Raw genomic sequence first — 23623 nt, forward strand, 5'->3', positions numbered from 1 at the left:
TAATTATGTAAAAATAAAGAAGTTTGATTTATTTTTGTGTAAAGGTTTTGTTTACACAACCTTATGGTATCATTTTTAAGCCTCTTTTTATACCTTACAAGTTAGTAGATTATACATACATACATACACATTACTGTGAATAACCGATATCTGGCGAATGTCAACATTCTCCGGTGAATGTCAGCTTTCACAGTCATTTCGAGTATGTACAAAATATTTGCTAAATATCATTATTTCTCACTTACACCGGCAAATGTCAACATTCAGCATGCACTGATAGTGAATGTTGAATAAAAGTATTTTTATTACATTAAGACAAAAATACAACTTTTTAATATGTCAAAATAGGAGAAAGCTTAAGTAACAGCACATGTAAATGAACTGTTGAATCTAAAACAAACAGTACATTCTAAATCATTACAGAAAATAATACAATAATAAACTTACAATAAATTATGTGATTAATCTTATTTATTGCAACAACTTAAACTGTTATGGCACTTTAAATTACACAAAAGTCCCTTGCTTTTACAACTGCAGTTATTCGTGGAACACTTGTTTTTGCAATGACAGTGTGTATAGCCTTGCCCTCCACTTTTCGAATTAGCTGCAGCTGCTTCTCTCAGTGATATTTCTTGAGAAGAAATATCATCTATGGAAAGTAACTTTTCTTTATAAATTACGAATGCATTATGGGTATAAAGCTGCTTGAGGGTACATTTTTGTTTGTTAATTTATAAAAGTCAGAGTCTTCTATTCCAACAACAACCATCAACACATTTCGGGCATCTGTACTGCCACGGTCAACATCAGGGACTTGTATTTGTACGATATCACCAATTTGAGCAGAAGGAAACAGAGCAGAATTTGGCAACAGAATGTCGCCTCTCTGNTATAACCAAGCCATCACTCACCAAATTGTTCATCTAAATAATATCTTACATAACAGGCTAAATGGGGATGGCCCATCTTGCACCCCCACATTGTTAACATGCAATTTTAGAATTCTGGAAATGATTGCAAGAGCGTTTGGACATCACTGGAGCACAGTTGGAGGACTGGCATTGAATAACTAAGTTGCTATCAAACTTTGAAGTTTAAGTAAAATTTTACAACTTATTTCATGTTGATGTGACATTCCATCTGGATGATACAGTACTTTAAAATCAAGCAGGATTTAAAAAAAACACCTTATATAATAGAAAATTAAGTATTCACAGCAAAAAAATTTCAAAATTAGAAACTCCAAAACAATGAATGAAAATGAAACAAAATGAAGCTTTCTAAAATATTCAAATTCATAAATTTACTACAATAATGCACTAATATCTCTTGATGCACTTAATACTATCTAAATATAAATATAGTCAGCTTTTAATTCCATTTATATAATCATTAACTTCAATCATATGATAAACAACACTCAGCCTGTGGATCACATGTGACTTGTGAGGTCCTAACATATGGGACTTTGGCAATATAAATAATTTTTCCATTTTCTGCCTTATGCCATTATGCAACCTTAAGCTGACATTTGTGAAGAAGAGCATTAAAGCTAAACTTGAATAGTGAAAAGATGGGAATAAACTATATTACTAGTTTGCATATCATTAGCGTAAATTATTTTAATACCTAGTGTACTGATGGTTATGGATTATGTTGGTACTCAGCAGACTTAAAACCTGCAACTCCATAAGAAACAAAGCATGTGGCCACCAGAAGCCTATGAAGTTTACTTGTGGTCCATATCATCATTCATTTAGATGAAAATATCACATTAACTGCTGTAATATATTTGTTTATTCATTATTAATGTCATATAATGAAAATAATCACTTTTACATTAACAGAAATGTATAATCATTTAAAATACTCCAAAGCACTAATTAAGATTAGTGCTTCAACACGAATGAAATTAGAGAAAATTTTAAAATGTAGAGTTTCCTATTAGAATTAACAATTTTCTGGATTTGATTATAAGTTATAATTGTGATTTAGCTATTTATGTTATCATGTGTTTTGAGTCTAATTATTTGGCAGTCTGTTCAAATTAATAATTTGTCATATTTTATTATTTCTCAGATAATTCAGATCAATGATTGAAAAAATGTTAGTTGGATAACTTTTTCTCAATATCTTTCATTCATTTGATTAAAGTTTTCTGGATTTCCAGAATGTTATTTTGTCAAAAGAATTTTGATATTGCCTATGAGATATTCTGCCATTTACTACTCAGAAATTTCTTCCTTTTAAAATAAAAATAAACACAACACATAAATCATAGTGTACTCCTTTTATTAAAAAACATAAATATATTATTTGTAAACGGTAGCAAAAATAAAAAATATCTGGCAATCCTTACTTTTTATTTATCATACACAAAAGAGAAATTAATGTAAAAGTAAACATCTTTATCTGGCTTAGTAAACACTAGTATTGTGTTGTATTCCAAAGACACATGGAAAGTTTTTCCATCAGATATCTTTATTAGTTGAGTCGATACAATACATTGTTTTGTACTCATTTCGAGCCGAAACGAGTACAAAACAATGTACTGTATCGACTCAACTAATAAAGATATCTGATGGAAAAACTTGCCGTGTGTCTTTGGAATACAACACAATACTGGTGTTTACTAAGCCAGAATTATAGAACAGGACACGGTTTCAAAAAAGAAAACAAACATCTTTATATTAAGTATTTTCAGATTATGATTCAATAATTTGGTTATCGTTCATGTACTTTTTAGATATTTTAATCTAAATTTACTTAATAAAAATCAACTAAAAACCATCAATATTCAGGATAATTCAGTTTATAAGATTTGTCTGCAGTTAAAAAAATAAACCAAAAAACTAAACCAAATGATCATTGTAATTAATGGGCTATTTTTTGCTACTATTAATAATTAGAAGTGATTCAGTATTACAGGTAGATGTTAGGTGCCATCTCTTATCAAAATGAATAATTATAATAATTTAATAGTTATTAAATTTATAACAGTCTAGAAGAAAGGAATCGGTTCAGAGCAGGATAAATTATGGCAATCGTTTAGTTTAGTATTAACCAAACAATTGCCATAATTTATCCTGCTCCAAAACGAGTGGAATTTGGGATGTTTATGTATACATATACTTTTTTTTTTAAATCAATGAATTTTAAACTTGATGCTACTTTTAATGAAGTCTTACAGGCAATAACAGAATTATCTATTGACAACAATAGTTTGGATGATATTCCAGCAATATTTTATAAAAACATTAAACCTATTAAAAGTTTATTTAGAATGTTTGTTTATCCTGAATAAAAGCTATTTTATTCAGGATAAAGCTATTTTACAGCATATAAGATACACACTTCAGCACAGAATATTTCATATATTTATGTTATCCTCTGCCTTTAGCATCTCATCTCCAAAAGTTTTTCACTGTATTTTGGATTAGAACTTTTTAGTTCTAACCCAAAATAAATAAAACTAATTAATATTAAATTTTCCAGCTATAACAAATTGAAAGTTTGTAAAAAAAGTGGTTATAGTGTAGGTAATAAAATGTACAGTACACCATACACAATTTTCCAGCAAGTAGAGTTTGTGGAACAAATGTTTTTGGTTTATTTTATAAACCTCTGTAAGGTTTATATGCATGGTGTGCATTTTATTACTTGCACTATATCCACTTTTTTTTTACAAACTTCCAATTTGTTGTAGATTATGGCTTCTCAATTTGAGAAATTTTTGCCCCTTCCTTAATTATGAAAATTGTAAAAGCCTTGTCAAAGGTTTACTTCCTCTTCAACAAGACTAGACTGTTTGTCTGCTTCTGATTCTCATGATGCTTTATGTTCAAGATTAAAATTTAGTGATATTTATGCAAGATTAATATAAATGAATAAATGCTAATTTCAGGAAGCCAATGTCTATTAATTAAAAGAAATGTTTTCAGTCAAGATCTGACCATCCCCAGCTTAATCTAAATACTATACTAGAGATGGGCATTTTCAATCTGCAAATACTTGAATATTAGGAAATATTTGAGATTTCAAATATTACATTGATAAAAAAAAACTTTGAATTCTGTGAATACTCCCAATATTGCACCATATGTACAGTAATAACAGCAGATCCAAAAGTACCAAAGAGGGGCTAACTTAAACATTAAAAATATTCAAATTGACAAGCACCTTTTAATAATATGTATATAACAATTGTATTGCAGATGGTCCAATAAATTCTGCCATCAAAAATGTTTTTAAAAACATTTTGAAGATCAAACAAATAAATTTGAAATTTTTTTTGTCAATGGTTCCCTTTGTATCCACCAATGCATACAATTAGAATGTCTACAGCACTTTTGGTTTAATTTCTGACAAGAAAGGAAGCTGACTAGATCCTGAACATTTTCAAATTCTTGTTTTCTTAAATAAAAATCTGTAGTAGGTGGAATGAGAACAATTATTTTTTAATCTATTGTAATTTATCTAAATTACAATAGACTAGCTGTACCCGCCCATGCGTTACTGTGGCTCAAAATGTATCTATTACAAATGTATAACACTCCCTGTGGAAGGGATTTCAAAAAATCCTTTCTTAGTGTACATTCTCTTGATGTACCCTATAAAAACGCAAAAAAACTGCATCTAAAATAGTATAATAGAAGCCGAGTTCTTCATGGTAAGCCTTAATCCTGTCCTCCTACCCCACCGGGGGGATTTTGACATCTGTATAATAGACAAGTTCGGACATGTGCACTGCATATCTCGCCAACCACACGACTGTGCCACGCAGTTACCTATCTCGTATACATACATGTCTTGCCCCTCGCCACCCACTGACACCAAAAATATAATGCTTACTTAGATGATATCTTTTAATTTATATGAATGTTTAACAGAATAATATACAGCCTATGTCCATCCTGAAGGTCCATTCTAAATATTGGTGAAAGAATTTTTGAAATCGGATGAGTAGTTTTGGAGATTACCTACTAATCCAAACCTACGAACTTTACCTCTTTATAATTTTAGTATAGATAAGAGTATAAGAGATTTCAAAACTCAAAGTCAAAATTAAAAGTTTGGCATTTCATTTATTAAGAATTTATAAATTGTTTTTCTTTTTACTTTTTATTGTACTTTATTAACATACTGAAATAAACAAGTTAATAATTAATGTTAAATAAATTATTAACTAAATAAGTTATATAAGGTAATCAAGTTCAGTAGTATCAGGGGTATTGATAATGCTATCTGTATTAAAATTAAAATAAATAAAAGATTAATAATTAAAATTAGCACAATAATACTGTAATTTAATAACTAAACTTTGTTCTGAACATTTGATTTAAAATTTCTGAAACAAACTGTTGTAGAAATTTGTGTTAGAATTTGTAAACAAATAAAAATTGCAATTAAATAAATATCTGTAAAAGGTAAAAATTAAAGACATTTAAATAAATAAAATTATCATTTATCAAAGATTTTTTCATCTGGATATTTATTTGAATACATTGAAGAAATGGATTATTTTTAGATTTCTTAAAAACAAAATTAATTAATTTTCAAGATTTTAAAATTTAGTTTTTTTATACGCAAAATTAATCATAAATAATCCTATTAAAGTTTTAAAAAAATAAAATCAAAGTATTTAACTTTATTTTTTTAATTTTTGTATCCAAATTAAAGGCAATAATTTTAAACAAAAATAAAATACAAAAATGTTAAATAAATTACATTTATTTACAAATAAATTCAGAGCTTGTTTTCTAATTTTTCTTCAGTTCTTTAGTTTTAAATAATGAGCTGAAGTACAGTACATGTACTATATATAAATATAAAACATATCTTATTCAACATATATACATAGGATGCAATTACATTTTATTGGAAACAATTAGGATAATGACATCAATATACTGTTAAGTAAATGAGCATAATATTATTAATGCATTTACACTTTTTCTCATAGAGTTTATAAAAAAGATCTGTAATAAAATTTTGGTAATAGGGAAAAATTAGTTGATTATTTTATAGATTTTAGCAATGAAGCTATAAAATATATGGAATAGTGTGATGAATTTGGAGATAATAGAAAATAGTTGAAATAGTCAATGGTTTTTAAATGAAGTTAAGGAATCAAATAAACTGATCTACAATTTCTGATTTTTTGATTATATAAAAATGTTATATGAAAAAATATTTTCATGTGTACCATTCAATGACAGAAAAATGAAATAAAAATAACATGAAATATCTATAACCAATTCTACAAATTTTATTATAATCAACATATAATTTTTAAAATGAATTATGAAAAACTACTTGAACAGAAAGTACATTATACATAGATATCAACAGAATGAAATAATGTAAAAGTGATAAATGAATGATTAAAAAAAGAACAATTATTATATTCCATGACAAAGAAAATATCTATTATTATTTGTAATAAAGAAATAGTCCATGACTATTAACAGCAAATGTTAAAAATTGCAGTCATATTCCCCCCCCTCAGAATTAAGTATGATTATATAAGATTTGATCATTCATTGTTCTTTTCTGCAGAGAAACTTAAATATTTTTTTGTTCTACTATTTTTATGTTATTCTTATTAACAGATGTACTAAAATGTTGGGCTAAAAGATCTTATTTAACTATTTAATGTTTACATTAAAAATATTACTGGATAATGAAAATGTTAATTATTTGGTTGTCTTAATATCCAGTTAAGGTCCTAAATATTCTTGCTAAAAGATAAGTGCATCAATAAACAATCTGGTAATGAAGGAAAAATTCATATTAGACATCAAATATCAATAGTTTTATGCCGTTCATGGTAAAAAGTGGCTTATCCTCACTAGTAGATCTATTGCATCTGAAAAAAAGAATCTATTGATTTATCTGTTGTTTCCACCAACATGTTTCTAGGCTTATGTTATATCTACTAACCAGAGGTTTTCCATCTGGTTTGTAGACATGGCATTGTCATCAAATCAATCAAAGACTTTCTTGCCATAGAGAAAAATAAATGACTGATATATTAATGTATTTGGGTGTATATATTAATATCATTTATAATAATCTGATAATAGCATGATATATGCAAACATATAATTTACATTGTTCTTGTCAGACATACCAATATGCCAACACTATCTCTGGAAAATGATTTAAAAAAGGAAAAAAAAATATTTTTAATCAATGAATCAAAAATCATAATCATTATTACAAAATGCCATAAAACAATGAAACATTGAAGTATTCATGCTTTACTACATTATGATATTGATACAATGGCATTAAAAATATAAACAAATACAATAAAACTTTATTATAAGGTCACTCCATGCCAAGAGATCAAGTCACCCACTGACCTTCTCAGATTTTGCTCAAATTTGGTGTGTAGCTTCCTGAACTAACTAAAAGAATTTTATGTCTCAGCATGTAATATTTTGGTTATAGGAGCTCCTTAAATGGAAGTATTCAAAATGTTGCAAAAGCAATTTGAAACTTTTTTCCATTTTTAGCAGCTAGTTTTCTGAACAAATCATCTCAGGAAGTCTTCTTTTGTGAGATTGTTCACTACATGTCTGTTAATAGTCTGGAAATTTTGTTTTGTAGCCTCTAGTTTGGAAGCTATTTCAAGATCAACATAATTCTAAAACTTTAGTAGTATATTTTGCTGATTTCTGAAGCCCATTATCCAGGTGGTTTATTCCTGTAGCCAGGAATAAACCATTGGAGAGCTAGAATAATAAATGAAGGGGTAAGCTAAAAAATTTGTATAGGTCTTTAAATAGGCCCAATAATACACACATGAACACCTACACAAACACCTTCAACTTTATCATTTTAATTTTTCCACTTTTCCAAGCTTGTTATGGATGATTATTATTAATTTTATCAGTTAAGAATAGAGGACTCTCCAAATACGGAGAGTCTTCCAAATGAAATATCTCCAAAACTAGAGAACTACAAAACATGCTTTATTAACAACCATCTAGTCAAAAATCTCAAAAAAGACTTTCCAGAAATGATTTGTTCAGAAAATCTAGCTGCCAACGTTTTGTTGCAACAAGTGTTTTACCAACTTTGATTGCAACTGGTAAGAAGAGAAATCAAACTTTAATCCTTCAAATCCATGCAATTTACATCATACATGCATAGTAAACTAATGCATCAATTTTCAAGAAAATATCAATCTTATTTGCTGAATAGCAGTATGCCAAATATGGAAAATGGAAAAAAATTTCAAACAGCTTTTGTGACATTTTGACCACTTCTAATTAAGGGGCTCCTACAACTGAAGTATTGTATATTGTAATATAAGATTTTATGGTATTTTATTTGGTTACTTTAGGAATCTACATACCAAATTTGAGGAAAATCTAAGATGGTCAGGTAAAACAACTTCATCCCTTGACATGGAATGACCTATATAGATACTGTGAAATAATCATTGTGGTTCTCAAGATTATTATACATATTTAAATTGTTATGTGGCAAAACTAAAAATTATATAGATAATAAACTAAAATTTACAATTATTTTAATATATATTTCCCTGTATTTTAATATTATATATATTTTTTGTATAAATACATATTAATGACATAAAAGTTCTCAAGATTATTATACATATTTAAATTGTTATGTGGCAAAACTAAAAATTATATAGAGAATAAACTAAAATTTACAATTATTTTAATATATATTTCCCTGTATTTTAATATATATATTTTTTGTATAAATACATATTAATGACATAAAAATTCATATTTCCTATATATAAATTACAGGTTAGTTGCTTTAGCAAGATCAACTTAATTGAATATAAAATAGATGATGAGTAATTTATACTTACAACCCAATTCCATACAATAAAGTCATCTAGCCTCAATGCTAAAAATATAAATTGAAGAATGTTGACTGAGCAAAATAATTCCATCTATAAATAAAAATATGTTAATATGAGTTTTAAAACATAAATATTAAAATTAGTCAAATAATGTATTTCATTTGATATTATATGTTGTTTTATTATTCTACATTAAAAAAATTACTAATATACTTTATCATATTTATATTAATTTTTTGCTTAACACTATATCTACAATAAGAATTTATCATTGTTTTTTTTGTCTCATTAANAAGAATTATGTAAATGTGAGGCACGAATGAAATTCAAAATTTTGGCGTTAAATCGTTAATGAATATCCGATAGGACAGTTATTAAACTCTCACCTTTAAAAAATAAAAACCGACACAAAACTTAACGAGTGCCCAACAGTCTCACAAAGACTATAAAAAATTATTTGTCAGAAAGATAAACAAAAAGCTGAAATTACAATGGAGAGTTTCAAAGTTTGGAGGAATAATATCTGATTGGTATCAGGTTGAGTGTCTCCCGCACTCTGAAAAGTTTCAAATTGTTACCTGGAGACAAGGGAAAACAAATCGGTATTCATTATTTAATGCCACTTCTTTTCGTGCTTGTTCTGTTGTTCAAACATAAAAATCTTTCGCAAAAGTGTGTTATCTGATTTGTTTGCTGTCCGAACTGTTCATTAACCAATCACCCACTGTATAGATTAATAATCAAACTTGAAATAAAAGATGTTTTATCAAATATCTATCATTATCACATAATAGCTACTCATATGATTTATAGGAAATATGCACTGTACATATGGAAGTCAGACAACAAAGAACAATGACTAATTAGAAATTTTAAAATGGCAAATGATCATTAATACAAACAATTGTGGTTGAAAAATATTCATTTATTTAATGATGATATAGGAAATGTCTTGTAAACAATATGTGCCACTCATATAACAAGTATAGGAGAAAGCACAAGTGTACAAAATATATTCCACGTAATTTTAATATTTTCTTTCCTTGGGTATAATGGTTATATTATATTATAATACTGTAATGTCAGTTACATTTAAAAGAATGTTTTTGCAATATTAAAAATATACTTGAAGCATTTTATTTCAATTTTATACTAATATATTTTTCTTAGATTAAAAATTGATCTTTTATCATCACATTTTACAATATATAACTTTTTTTTTTATTGTACTTAGTATTTAAATTTTTAATGTGCTCAGTTTTGATAAAAGGCTCTCAATAAAGATTCTGGTACAAATAATTTCTTTTTTTAGTTTAACTTAAATGAAATGTGAAGATGCTATTATATTAATATTTTAATATAACTGACATAAAAAGTTTAATAAATAATAAAAATACATACAAAATAAAGAAAATATTTAAAATCAACATTAAAAAAATATAACTAACCTCAAATGACCTGTCATGTTTTACTGCCCAAATGCAAACAGCCACAGAAACAACAGAGATAAATATCAGTGGTATAAATACAAGAATCCACAAATGACGACTGTTTTCTAATTTATCACAAACTAGCAATTCAAACATCAGCAACAATAACTGGAGTGCTAAACTGATTAACATTGCTTTATAATGTACATAACCTTCCCCTTCAATTCTAAAAAAGAAAATATAATTATTCATTAAATTTCAAACAATTAAAATATTTTTAAATACAATGTTAAAAACTAATATATCTAAACCTCATAAAATAATTATCATCTCATAAAAAGATATGTTTAAAAACTTTAATAAAAGTGAAAATCCCTTAAAAAATGTCAACTTTTATTAAAATAAGTTATCAACTAAAGTTATCTCTTGTTGCTTATTTCACATTTGTGAAGCATAGGTATTGATTTGAGAAAACGTTATCTACTTTTTATTTTTAATGGCAAATGTAATTCCAATTAAGTTTTTTAAAAATTATCCTGAGAAGTTTAAATTAAATATATAATTTAATTTGTCACTTCAGACTAATAATGTTAATGCTTACTGCAGGAATGGTAAATATGTGATAGGAAGAAAGAATTCAGGTGACAAAATAAAACAAACTGTTCTTATTTAATCTTCACACGTGTCAGAGATAAACAGGAAATTAATTTTTGTGATTTCTGATAAAATGAGAGATTAAACAAACTTTGGAAATACAATGCACTCTTACTAATCTAAATTAATTATTGTTGAAATTGTTTAGATTAGTAGGATTATAAAGAAATAGAAGTCAAAAAGAGCTACTGACAAATCATTATAAAATTTATTAATTATTTATATAATTACAAAAATTCTATTCCTTAAATTTTAAATGATTCATATTCATAAAAATGAAAATGTTATTAAAATTCCAACAGATTAGTGTTTTGTTTAATATACAAAATTTCCTTGAATCTAAGATGCACCTTTTTACCTATTTTTGCTTGTCCAAAGTACAGGTTTGGACAGTTTAGCATAAATGCTGTTTTGCAGTACAAAATAACAATCAGTCATCATAAATAGACAGCATGTTGCACTATACATCAATCATAATAGTTTTGGTTATATTGCTCATCTCTGACCACAGTTCAAATCAGCTTGGTTGATAACAAGAGTTAATTTAAACTTTTTAAATAAATATCCTAGCAGTAAGTAAATATGTGAGCCTGTTGGCCTTATTGTTATAATCATCAGATATTAAGCATTAATTAAAGAAATTGGAAAGGTGTGTAATAAGTCTGATAATTATAACAATATGGCAAGCAAGATCACAGTGATTTACTACTAAGGTATTTAAGAAAATAACAGACTAAAAGCTTATATTGAATCAGTTTTATATTTAAAATGCCTTTGAGACATGAGGATGCAGCATTAAAATTATAGTTATTATACAGTTTATACAGGAGAGCATGGAAATATAGTAGTGACTAAAACTACCTAATATTATTTATTTATGGAATTTGTATTGATTTTCTAACTTATTATTTAATAAAATTGATTACTTAAAAATTTTTAATTTCATGCAAACTTACAATGCATGTTAGAATCAATTTTAAGACGAATCATGCAATCAATGGGTTCTTAAAATTAAATTGAAATAAGATATATATTTAAATATTTTTAAATATTGTATTTAGTATATATACTCATGTTAAAATATTTATTTCTTAAATCTGTAAACTTGTCATGCCTTTAAAAAAATCCAGCAACAAGTTGCTTAACTTTCCTTGCAACATTTAAAACTGCATGTCTGGCACTCTGTTATGATATTTTATTATTAAAAACTTTTTATATTTTTAATTATTATAAAATGGCAAAATCCTCAATTTTGAGGGTAAGAATGAATTCTATAAAAAATCGTAAATGTTAATAACAAGTTAAATCTTCATTAAGTCCGATCCTACTCGAGATATGACACACGACCCCCTATTTCTCCCCACTCCTTCAACCTTTAACCACCAAAATTTAACACCATCACTGCCCCTAATACACAAATCTTTCTGCAAAATTTCAGAAAATTTCAACAAAAGGCACAGGAGGTATTAAGCTTCAAAGTGAATGAACAAAATTGTGCCACATACACACACTAACATCCATGAAGAGTAAGTAATCATTATATCTTGCAGAAGTATTGATTTTGACTTTTTTAAAACACTGGACTAAATCCAACAATTAATAATAAATGTAAAAAATTCTTTACATCAAAAACAAGATTACATTGTAACTTTACAGAAATTTTAAAAAAGTATGCACAATTTCCTATTTCCAAACATAAAAAGTAAATCTAGCAATGAGTTGCATAACTTTTCCAGCTGTTATGGGTTTTTATTTGAAAAAAAAAAAACTTATATATTATTAAGCAAAATAAACAAAATTGTATGGCACCATCTGTTATGAGATTTTGTTATAAAAAACTTTTTACACTTTTAATTACTATACAATGCAAACACTTCAATTTTGAGGGTAAAGATGATGAGTTCTATAAAAAAGTATAAACGATGAATAAAAGCTTCATTAAGTCCTACCCCTCTTGAGATATGACGCATGACAACACTCTATCTCCTCACCCCCTCAACCTTTAACCACCAAAATTTAATAGCAACAATGCTCCTCATAAATAAGCTACCATGCCAAATTTTGTTTCTTAATCTTTACCCTATCCTGAGATATTAAATGAAATAGATGCCAATACATACACACAAAATATTTTTGCAGGTTTTTTTTTTTTTTGACTTTTTGGATCCAGGAGGTCTCAAGACATGGAGATTTGCAAAACATTCAAGGGTCAAATTGACACAATTCCAATATTTTCCCTTGTTATGTATACATAATAGCCAGGAAAGTAAAAGACTACTAAATAAAAAAATTGATTACATTTTAGCTAAATATGGATGCAGAATTGTTTGTTAAATTAAATTTTAGAAAATTTATTAAATTTCTTACTTCAAAAACTGAAAAATAAATGGTAATACATAATAATATAATTACATACATATCCTCGTGCTCATAATCCAAAAAGGATAAGCAGCAGCAGGCAAAAGATATTTCACATTAAATTTAAAATTTTAAATAAACTACAGTTGTCCCTCGATAATCTGACAGGTATGGGACCAAAGGTGTGTCGGATTACCAAAAGTGTCCGGATTACCGAAAATAATTACATATTTCGCATTGTTTTGCTAGCAGTAACTTACAATATTCTCTACTCCAACTGTTTGAACAGAACTGCTCGCATAAAACACACGAAATGTGTGTCATCGAGTAAGAATTGGATGGGGAGATTCACATCGCAACATGCTTCTGTGCAAGCAGACATGTAACGGGGACGGGTACCTTGATGGGAGGTGTGTCGGACTACTGAGCATGTCGGATTAAAAAACGTCGGACTATCGAGGGACAACTGTAATTATCATATATTTTTCAAAAATTTATTAGAATTTTTAAACCTATATGTTTCCAAAATGCATATAATTGTATACTAAAATTCTTATACAATTTCTTTTTGAAATAAAATTTTCATCTTATACAATGGTGCTCTCTGCAGAGGTCAAAGCAATGTTGCTTCCTGGAGCACACTTTCCAGCATAACAACTCATGAATAGTCATATATGGTTAAACCTTCCTTATGCAACTTCCTTTCAAAATTACCTCTAATTTTACATTACAGCATCAGTTACATTTTTATGTATAAAATTGATTAAAAATTAAGATTGATGTCTACATAAAAATTTTGCATTTCTGGCTTTTGTCATATTTTAGATCAAATTTTGCTTTTAAATTCTTAAATAAATTGAAATGTCACAACTGACGTTAAACAAACTTCATTTTGCCAACAAAAATTTATGTATTGTTTAAACAATACATAAATAATGTTTTCATGAACCAATGAGATAAAACAATCATGGTGCAAGGTACAATGTTGCTCCTGCATTCTTGTTTTACACCACTTCATAAATGCAAGTTACTTACTTTAAGCCTAATGCTTGGATACACACAGGCTATTTGCATGCTACCTGGAGGTCAAACAGACATCACGTGGTGTTATAAAGAAAACAATATGATCATTATAGGTGAGGTAATCTCCTAGCCATCAGTACATGCAATATGTTATAGCCTGTAAAAATAATATCAATTATTAATTTATGTGATAATTTGGCATAGATTGGGGGATTTGCCATTAATTGAAGGAGAAGCAGTTTTGAGTTCAAGTCATTGTCATGTGGTATTAATAGAAAAAATAATTCAGAAATTTCTGCAGTATGTCAACAAACATCACAGATCAAAAGCCAGCCACACACTATTAAGATTTATATAGAATCTAGTAAGTAACAATAAAGATATGTAACTAAGCAAGATGCTTTTCTGGACATAATGTATAATTTCAGATATAAAAGACTTGATTTACATATGTAACTACAAAGTTAGTGTAAAGGTTAAATGTATGCCTGTTTACTATATATTAATCTGTAAGTTTATCTTGCAAAATAAGCATTAGTAAAATTCTACTTTATATAATCATTGAAAATTTTGACTTGACTTGTTTTTATCCCAAATTGCTAACTATAAAATATTGTTTTTATAGTTAGTATTATATTAATGGCACATATTAATATAGTAATAATCAATAAGAAATATTAAGTACAATACTTTAAATCTGTAAAGAACTAACAAGTTATATAACTTAATTGGAGAAGATCATCAAGGGTATAATCTATACCAATAATTCTAGATTAACAGAATGTTTTTACTTTTGTGTATGTCAGAGTAGTCATCATAATATACTTTACAAGCTGAATTCTAACCCAAACTATAGTAGTTACAAAGATTGATATTGTTGTTTTGACACCCATATAGCCATGTTTCTAATGTGTTTAATTCACACATTGGCTTGTTTCCTATTTCAAGATTGTTATGAATAAATGGAAGAATGTACCATTGTAAAATAACATAGAAAGGCATAAAAGTTTTAAATTGTCTTCTTCCAAATTCAGGCTGTTGCCAAAGTTGAAATCATACATTTTACATTGGCAACAATTACCAATCATATAACCAAAATTACTATTACCAGAAATGTTTTAATTTCTAAATAAATTGGTCATACAATCTTATCCCACTTTCCTTTATTATTCCATATTAATATTCTTAATTGTCATATTTCATATATTTCTACACTGAAAAGTTTTATATGAAAGATTAATTTTCACATTTGAATGATTAATTACATTTTCATAACTTCCATTAATTTATAACAACAGAAAATAAGAATACTGTTATTTAAGAATAAATCAAACTTTTAAAGCATAAATAACCACATTTGGCTTAGCAAAAACATATAACTATTAATATCAAAAATAAATGATAATACCCAGTTAAAATGACACAATAATGGAGCAAATGTGTGAAAAATATTATTATTATTGAAATAATATGAATGAATTAACCAACAGATCATTAATGTGAGGGGCTCTGCTGTGGATACGTAGTAGTAAGACTCTTGTACCACTTAATCAGCAACTATTCTCTAGAATAGCCCTCTGTTTGTCTAAATGAATGGCTTTTCTAATTCAAGGAAAATCAAGGGTGGAGGGCTTTAACTAATACAGTATGTTAATTTAAAGTGGAATTTGATGATCGCGTAATCACCTTTTCCTAAGTCAGGATTCCCGACACCAGTTAATCACTTTTATTTTACATGGATTAACACACATTATCCCTAAACTCATGAATATCTAACATTAATATTAAAGAAGCCATGTTTATATAACAAATCAAAATATTTAATGAATCAAAAATATGAAATTATACAAAAGAATGAATCTAAACCTAATCTTAATTCTAATTCTTAACCTAAGATTATCTCTAAACCTAATGCGTGAGAGAGAGTTCACAACAATCTATTGGAGTTCATATTACCTTCTTCTTTAGGTCTTTCGTATCTTTTTCTATATCTATTTGAGGGTCTTCTTCCTTTCTTGATTATTTCTTTTTTAATATTTTCTAGGAGAGTTCTTTTAAATCTTCTCTTTTATACTCTGAATGTGGTAGTCTTTCATAAGACGAGATCGTATGACAACCTTTATTCGATGGACTGCCTCTATCGTATGGCGAGCTTCTTCTTCAGTATGGCAAACCTCTTTTCGATGGACTGCCTTTATCATATATCGGATTTCTATATATGGCAATACCTTTCTTTGACGGACTGCCTCGAATGGTGGGAAAACATCCCTTTTATTTGCTCTCCAGTAACATGTGCAAAAACTCAACTCATCATGCATTGGCCTGGGAAAGGAAATCAACTTCCTTTCAAAATTGGATGCTTTTCTGTTTTTTTAGAAACTTCGTTGAGGTTGAAAAATATTAATCTCTCTTAATTTTTCTAATCTTTCCTTCAACTTGTTATTTTGATTAAAATGGCCCTCTCCTAAATTTCCATATTCTCACATTAATGTGTAATCAATAATACAATATATTTTTAAGTCATAAATAATTCTTATTGATAATTACAGTAAGTGATCGGTTAACGAGCATAATTCATTCCAAGACTTTGTTCACTATCCGAATTCTTTGTTAACCAATTATCAATTTATCACAGATTTTTATGGGAATTTGATTAATTCATTCTGGAAACACCAAAACTAAATAAAAAATTATATACTTTCTTACTATGTTTATTTACATGTAATAAGAAACTAAAAGCAATCTCTCCATTTTTCATAGATGGCACATATTTGTTTCTCAGATATGAATTTTGTTACTCCTTTAGCTGCGAGTCTTCTTGATTATATCTTTCTTGGCTAAGATTGTGCCTACTGTAGACCTGTTCAAGTCATACTGCTTAGTACCATCAGACATCTGCCCACTCTCTACCTTGGCTATTATCTCTTGCTTGGTTTCTAAGGTGAGCACAGTTCTTGACAATTCACTCTTTTTATGCTTCATAATATTATCAATGTCTTTCTGAAATAAAAAGTTCAGAAAAGCACTCACAAAAATTCAGTGAACAGAAATCAACTAGCACATAAAAGAATTATGTAAATGTGAGGCACGAATGAAATTCAAAATTTTGGTGTTAAATCGTTAATGAATATCCGATAGGACAGTTATTAAACTCTCACCTTTAGAAAATAAAAACCGACACAAAACTTAACGAGTGCCCAACAGTCTCACAAAGACTATAAAAAATTATTTGTCAGAAAGATAAACAAAAAGCTGAAATTACAATGGAGAGTTTCAAAGTTTGGAGGAATAATATCTGATTGGTATCAGGTTGAGTGTCTCCCGCACTCTGAAAAGTTTCAAATTGTTACCTGGAGACAAGGGAAAACAAATCGGTATTCATTATTTAATGCCACTTCTTTTCGTGCTTGTTCTGTTGTTCAAACATAAAAATCTTTCGCAAAAGTGTGTTATCTGATTTGTTTGCTGTCCGAACTGTTCATTAACCAATCACCCACTGTATAGATTAATAATCAAACTTGAAATAAAAGATGTTTTATCAAATATCTATCATTATCACATAATAGCTACTCATATGATTTATAGGAAATATGCACTGTACATATGGAAGTCAGACAACAAAGAACAATGACTAATTAGAAATTTTAAAATGGCAAATGATCATTAATACAAACAATTGTGGTTGAAAAATATTCATTTATTTAATGATGATATAGGAAATGTCTTGTAAACAATATGTGCCACTCATATAACAAGTATAGGAGAAAGCACAAGTGTACAAAATATATTCCACGTAATTTTAATATTTTCTTTCCTTGGGTATAATGGTTATATTATATTATAATACTGTAATGTCAGTTACATTTAAAAGAATGTTTTTGCAATATTAAAAATATACTTGAAGCATTTTATTTCAATTTTATACTAATATATTTTTCTTAGATTAAAAATTGATCTTTTATCATCACATTTTACAATATATAACTTTTTTTTTTATTGTACTTAGTATTTAAATTTTTAATGTGCTCAGTTTTGATAAAAGGCTCTCTTATTGCCCACAGGGTGAAAAGTGTTTTAAAAGAAAGTGTTCAGAATTTATTATTCTAAAAGTTGGCAACTACATATATAGTTTAATCAGGATAAGTACTGTACATCTATTGCTGGCATTTTGCTTTTCTTATACTTAGTTTTTAAATTTTTTAATATAAATTAACACTATTTTTCTTTTGCTATAATTTATTTTAAAAAAGAACATATTTATTTACATTGATTATTAACTAGATTATTATTTTTATATGATGAAGTGATCCAAGTACTTTGAAATAAACATTACTATTTTATAGAATTACAATATTAATTTAGTTAGTTTTTTAGCTTATTAAATTAAATTTGAAATCATTCAAGTATTGAAGTTTTATGAAATGACAATATTGCCTGTCTCTAACATTAACTATGTAACTACATAAAAACTACATGCTATGATTTAAATAGTGCATTTGCAATCTTTTAACATACTTTTTAAAAAACTGTAATTTGAATAGTATACACTCAACCAGAAGTGGATTTTTGAAATGTAGAAAACACTTGTTTGTAAGTAAAGTTTAATGTCAAAAGACAGTTCGGTTTTTTGTTAATGTAAGTTTGGTGTTGTTAAAGAACATATTTTTATACTCTAACACATTAAATTAATTTATTATCAATTTAGTTGCAGTATAAAGTCATTTTTAAAAAATCTGGCAATATTTTGATTATATTCTGAACAAAAACAAATTGTGTATTAAACATACAGTTCAATCATATGAAATATTTAACATATATTTCTGCATAAATAAGAGTAAGCTCTCTGAAATATGTCCTGCTTCAATTAAAAATAAATGAAAAACTATAAAAGTTTTTTAAATAGTAAATTTTTAGATACTTTGTGTAATACATTGCCAATTTTGCCCCATCTATAAAAACATGCTCTTATATGTGCAGAAATACAATAAGAATTAATTTGAGTATAAATAATTACTTAAACTGCTAGATCTTAACTCAAATTTTTTTATTATCAAATCAATATATAAAGCAGAGAAAGTTGTGATAACAAATCCAACAATGAAATACTTAAAAAAATGTACTATAACTGTTATCATGTCAAAAAACAAAAAAATAAACATAATTTTTATAAATTCATCATAGAAAACTATATACAGTATAAACTTATTTTGTTCTTTTTAACAATTTAACAATTACTAAATATAGAAAACAGTTCTATCATCATGTGTTCTTTAACAAAAGTATACATAAATAAATAAATAAATTATATAGAATTAAAATCATACACATTTGAATAATACATAATTACCATATTAATCAAGTGTAATGAGATATATTATTAATCAAAATATTTTACTCATAGAAATTCATAGAATATAAACTCATAGAAATTCGTTATATTTAAAAAGAAGAATTCTGAACATTGGCTTTTCAGTCCAAAATCAAACACTATGTTTTATTTCAAGCACTAATAAAGTATTACCAGTGTTTGAGAATTATTTATTCTTTTAGAATTTGTTAAAATGACAATAATGTGCAAAAAATTTCATTTTTCTGCATACAGTATTTTTAAAACTTTAGCTTTATTAAGTTTTTTAAATGTTTATATAATATACTATGATTCTACAGTATCTAATGCATTCTCATGATGTCTATTGCAAAATACTGAAATTGACATTTTCAAGAACATAGCATTCATTTCAATTATTATTCTAATTTCTGTTTTCTATGATCAATTAATTTTATTAAATATTTCTATTAATTTTTCAAAATTTCTTATCAATCAGTATTATTAACACTATAGTTAAATTCATATTTAGCCAATAAAAAATTAGGATAATTGTGATGTCCATAGATAAATATGGCTGATAAGAAAATGTAATGTTGATCACTCACAAGAATACATATACCTACTTCTATATTAGGAAGCTTTTCAATATCAATCAACATTTAACTTTCAAAGAATCATATACCATTATGCATAAAATAGTATATGATGATATATAACCAAAAAATGCATTCAGTCCTCAAGTTATGACAGTCATACTAATAAAGGCCAAAAACTAGTGTAATAAAAGATATTTTTTGTATCCAACAATAATTGCAATCTCTAACAAAACAGTGTAATTATTAAAATTTTAAATGTAATACTGTAATAGATAATAAACACAGCATGTGTAACAATAACCAAATAAACTCATGTTTCACTATCACTTAGATTCATATACTGCTTTGATAAACTAAAAATAAAAGAATCAGCCTAGAAAACTTAATCCAAATAATCATTCTAACATTAATTTTATAATATGATTAGAGAAATCAATAAGAATGAAAATAAAATTCTTTTTATTTAAGTCTATATAAAGATTACAATACACTCTCAGTATGATTTTTGGTTCTTTTAAATGTAATTGACTACCTGTGTTTCTGTGAATCTCTTAATAAAAATACCAATTAATTCATTAAAATATTAAAAATAAATTTGAAATTCAGTACATTTAAACACCATTGCTGTATTATATTATAGTGCATATGCACAGTAACTGGTTACAATTTGTAAGTTTATTATATTTAAAACTTTAGCCAATTATCATCATTATTTTTAAGTTGGACTTGTAATGAAATTCAATTGTAAATTCCAACTTAAAAAATGGTGATAACTATATGCACTTAAATGTGTGTATATGAATTATCAATGAATATGGGAAAAGCAAAACTATTCATATGAGGGGATGTAGACAATAGTATAATATACAAGTAAAATGTAGAATTTATAATATGTGACCATTACAAATATTAAGAATAAAATTAAGCTAAAATGGAAGAGATAACTGAGCAATAGGAAACAGAAAAAGAACAAGGAAAGCCAGTTTAAGAGACTGAATAGAATCTAGTAAAATGCAAAATCTCAAAAAACTTGGATATATATAACACCATAGTGAAAAGTATATTATGTATTATACTGAGCCAAATTCTATAGAATATCATAAACAAATGAAAATTGGCTAGTACAATTGAAATTAATGTATTGATAAGATTACATATATTCATACACAAAATAAAAAGTGAAAAATTAAAGAAGTGATGAATAAAAAAGAATCAATTAATGATGAAATAAAATGAAGATAGTGTAGGAAGAAAGGTAGAAGCATAGCTCATAAGAGTTCAACAAGAACTAAGAATGTAAAGTGTTATTTTGACACTACAAATCAAAAAACTTGTATGTAAATATTAGTGTTAACTCTACTTTTTAGTTGTCCTATGCATTTTTAAAGTGGAAAGAATACTATGTAATATTGAATGAAATAACAAAGAGCCAACAGAAGAGAGGCAAAGGCCCAAAATGCGTATTGGTACCTGAACAGCAGAATAAAGATGGATGTAAAGTCTGGTGTCTGTTGAAAGCACTTCATTGTGCAATACAGATAAACATAGATAAAAAACAGTTTCAAATTAAAAAAGAATAAAGATAGTTAAAATAATGTGGATATGAATTGCTAAAGATAACCATGAAAGAAAAACCATAATGAGAGAAAAAACCTGAGAAGGAAGTATACAAAAAATGGAGAGGCACATCAAGGAAGAAATGTATGAATAACAAAATTTTATAATATTGCGTAATATTTTTTTTGTCCACCTGGCTAAATCTTCATTTCACTCAGCTAGTAAAAATTTCAGGGAACACTGGATGAAGTTAATATCATAAACTGATATATGCAAAATAGTAGTGCAAATCACATGCATCATGAAAGATGTAAGCAAGATTAGATGAGAATATTACATAATTTCACGTTTATAGCTATACTACATTCCAAAAAGTATTCATGTTTGAAGATATTGATATGTTTTCCATAAGCAATTATTTATTTAAAAGTTGTTTGAAATTTTTTATAAAAGTGGAATGTGTTCAACATATAAAATATATTATATAATATATTTAATATGATTATTATTTATATTGTATAATATATTACATAATATTCACATTAAATTTTAATTATAAAGTTATTTTTATAGAATTTTGTAAAATATGTACTTACCTATATTGAGGATGCTGCCACCAAATATAACTTCCTGTACTAGCACCAGATATTACAAAAGCTTTCCATATCCATAATGGCAAAAAAATTGCCCAATAACTCCAAGAAATGGCACCATCAAGACGTAAAGCAAACAGTAATGTAAAAATTAATAAGCATGAATATACAAGAAATTTACTGAAAATAAAAATAAAACTTATTTAGTTTGAAAGATATGGCTTTAATTAATTAAATAATAAAATTCAATACTTATAAATTATTTTATCATTCTTTGTTTTTGGAATAATTTTTGTTTTTAATAAAACATGCCATAGATATTTTTATATTAAAGTGTTATAAAGTATTAAAGTGTTATAAAGTGTTAAAGTCCAATTCCTAGTCTTAGTGTGCAATATAATTTTTTAAATAATATTTTTGAAAATTATTTTTATTGGAAATAAAAATCAAGTAGCTAATTCAATCTCATTTAAAACTTAATTCATTAATTGATCTAATATAACATTATAATTAAAGTTAAAACATTGAAAATTTCAAAATTTAATCTTTGCTGAAGTATGTTTAGAATTACATAATACAGGAAATTAAATTTATCACCATTAAATGATATTGAAAATGGTGTACTTTTTATTACTGTTCTTATGTTACTAAATTTATTAATACACAACTATTTAATATATTTAAAAATTTAGCAGTTTTAGTTAGTGTTTCCTGAGCTTAAGGAATTATATTGTATTTCTACATATTGATATATAATAATTATATTAACTGGTTTTAGAATTCTATTAAATATTATATGTAAAAGCAGTTTAAATATTACTTTAATACATTCTAAAATAGATTTTAAAAATCGCTACAGAATTATATTTTTCTATAGTACCGTATATAATTTTTTTCAAGCTTATAAAAAAATTAGTAAAAGGAATACTGATTAAATTTTTAAGCTGAAAATTTTCTATAATTTAAATTTTAAGTTGTTCTCAAAATATGTACAAGCCTGTTATGACAGTCATACTAATAAAGGCCAAAAACTAGTGTAATAAAAGATATTTTTTGTATCCAACAATAATTGCAATCTCTAACAAAACAGTGTAATTATTAAAATTTTAAATGTAATACTGTAATAGATAATAAACGCAGCATGTGTAACAATAACCAAATAAACTCATGTTTCACTATCACTTAGATTCATATACTGCTTTGATAAACTAAAAATAAAAGAATCAGCC

General features: G+C 26.5%; 1 protein-coding gene across 1 annotated transcript in view; it reads right to left on the minus strand.

Moving 5' to 3' along the window:
* LOC111630349 (transmembrane protein 185A-like) overlaps window positions 1-23623 on the minus strand; it is a 35879-nt gene that overhangs the window by 10082 nt on the left and 2174 nt on the right. The window contains exons 2-4 of the mRNA XM_023374441.1: window positions 22398-22574; window positions 10303-10510; window positions 8861-8944 (exon numbers count right to left, since the gene is read on the minus strand). Coding sequence (XP_023230209.1) covers window positions 8861-8944; window positions 10303-10510; window positions 22398-22574 — 469 coding nt within the window. The remainder of the gene's footprint in view (window positions 1-8860; window positions 8945-10302; window positions 10511-22397; window positions 22575-23623) is intronic.

Source organism: Centruroides sculpturatus, unplaced genomic scaffold, assembly GCF_000671375.1.
Source record: "Centruroides sculpturatus isolate CEXI.00-Female unplaced genomic scaffold, Cexi_2.0 scaffold680, whole genome shotgun sequence".
NCBI lineage: Eukaryota > Metazoa > Arthropoda > Arachnida > Scorpiones > Buthidae > Centruroides > Centruroides sculpturatus.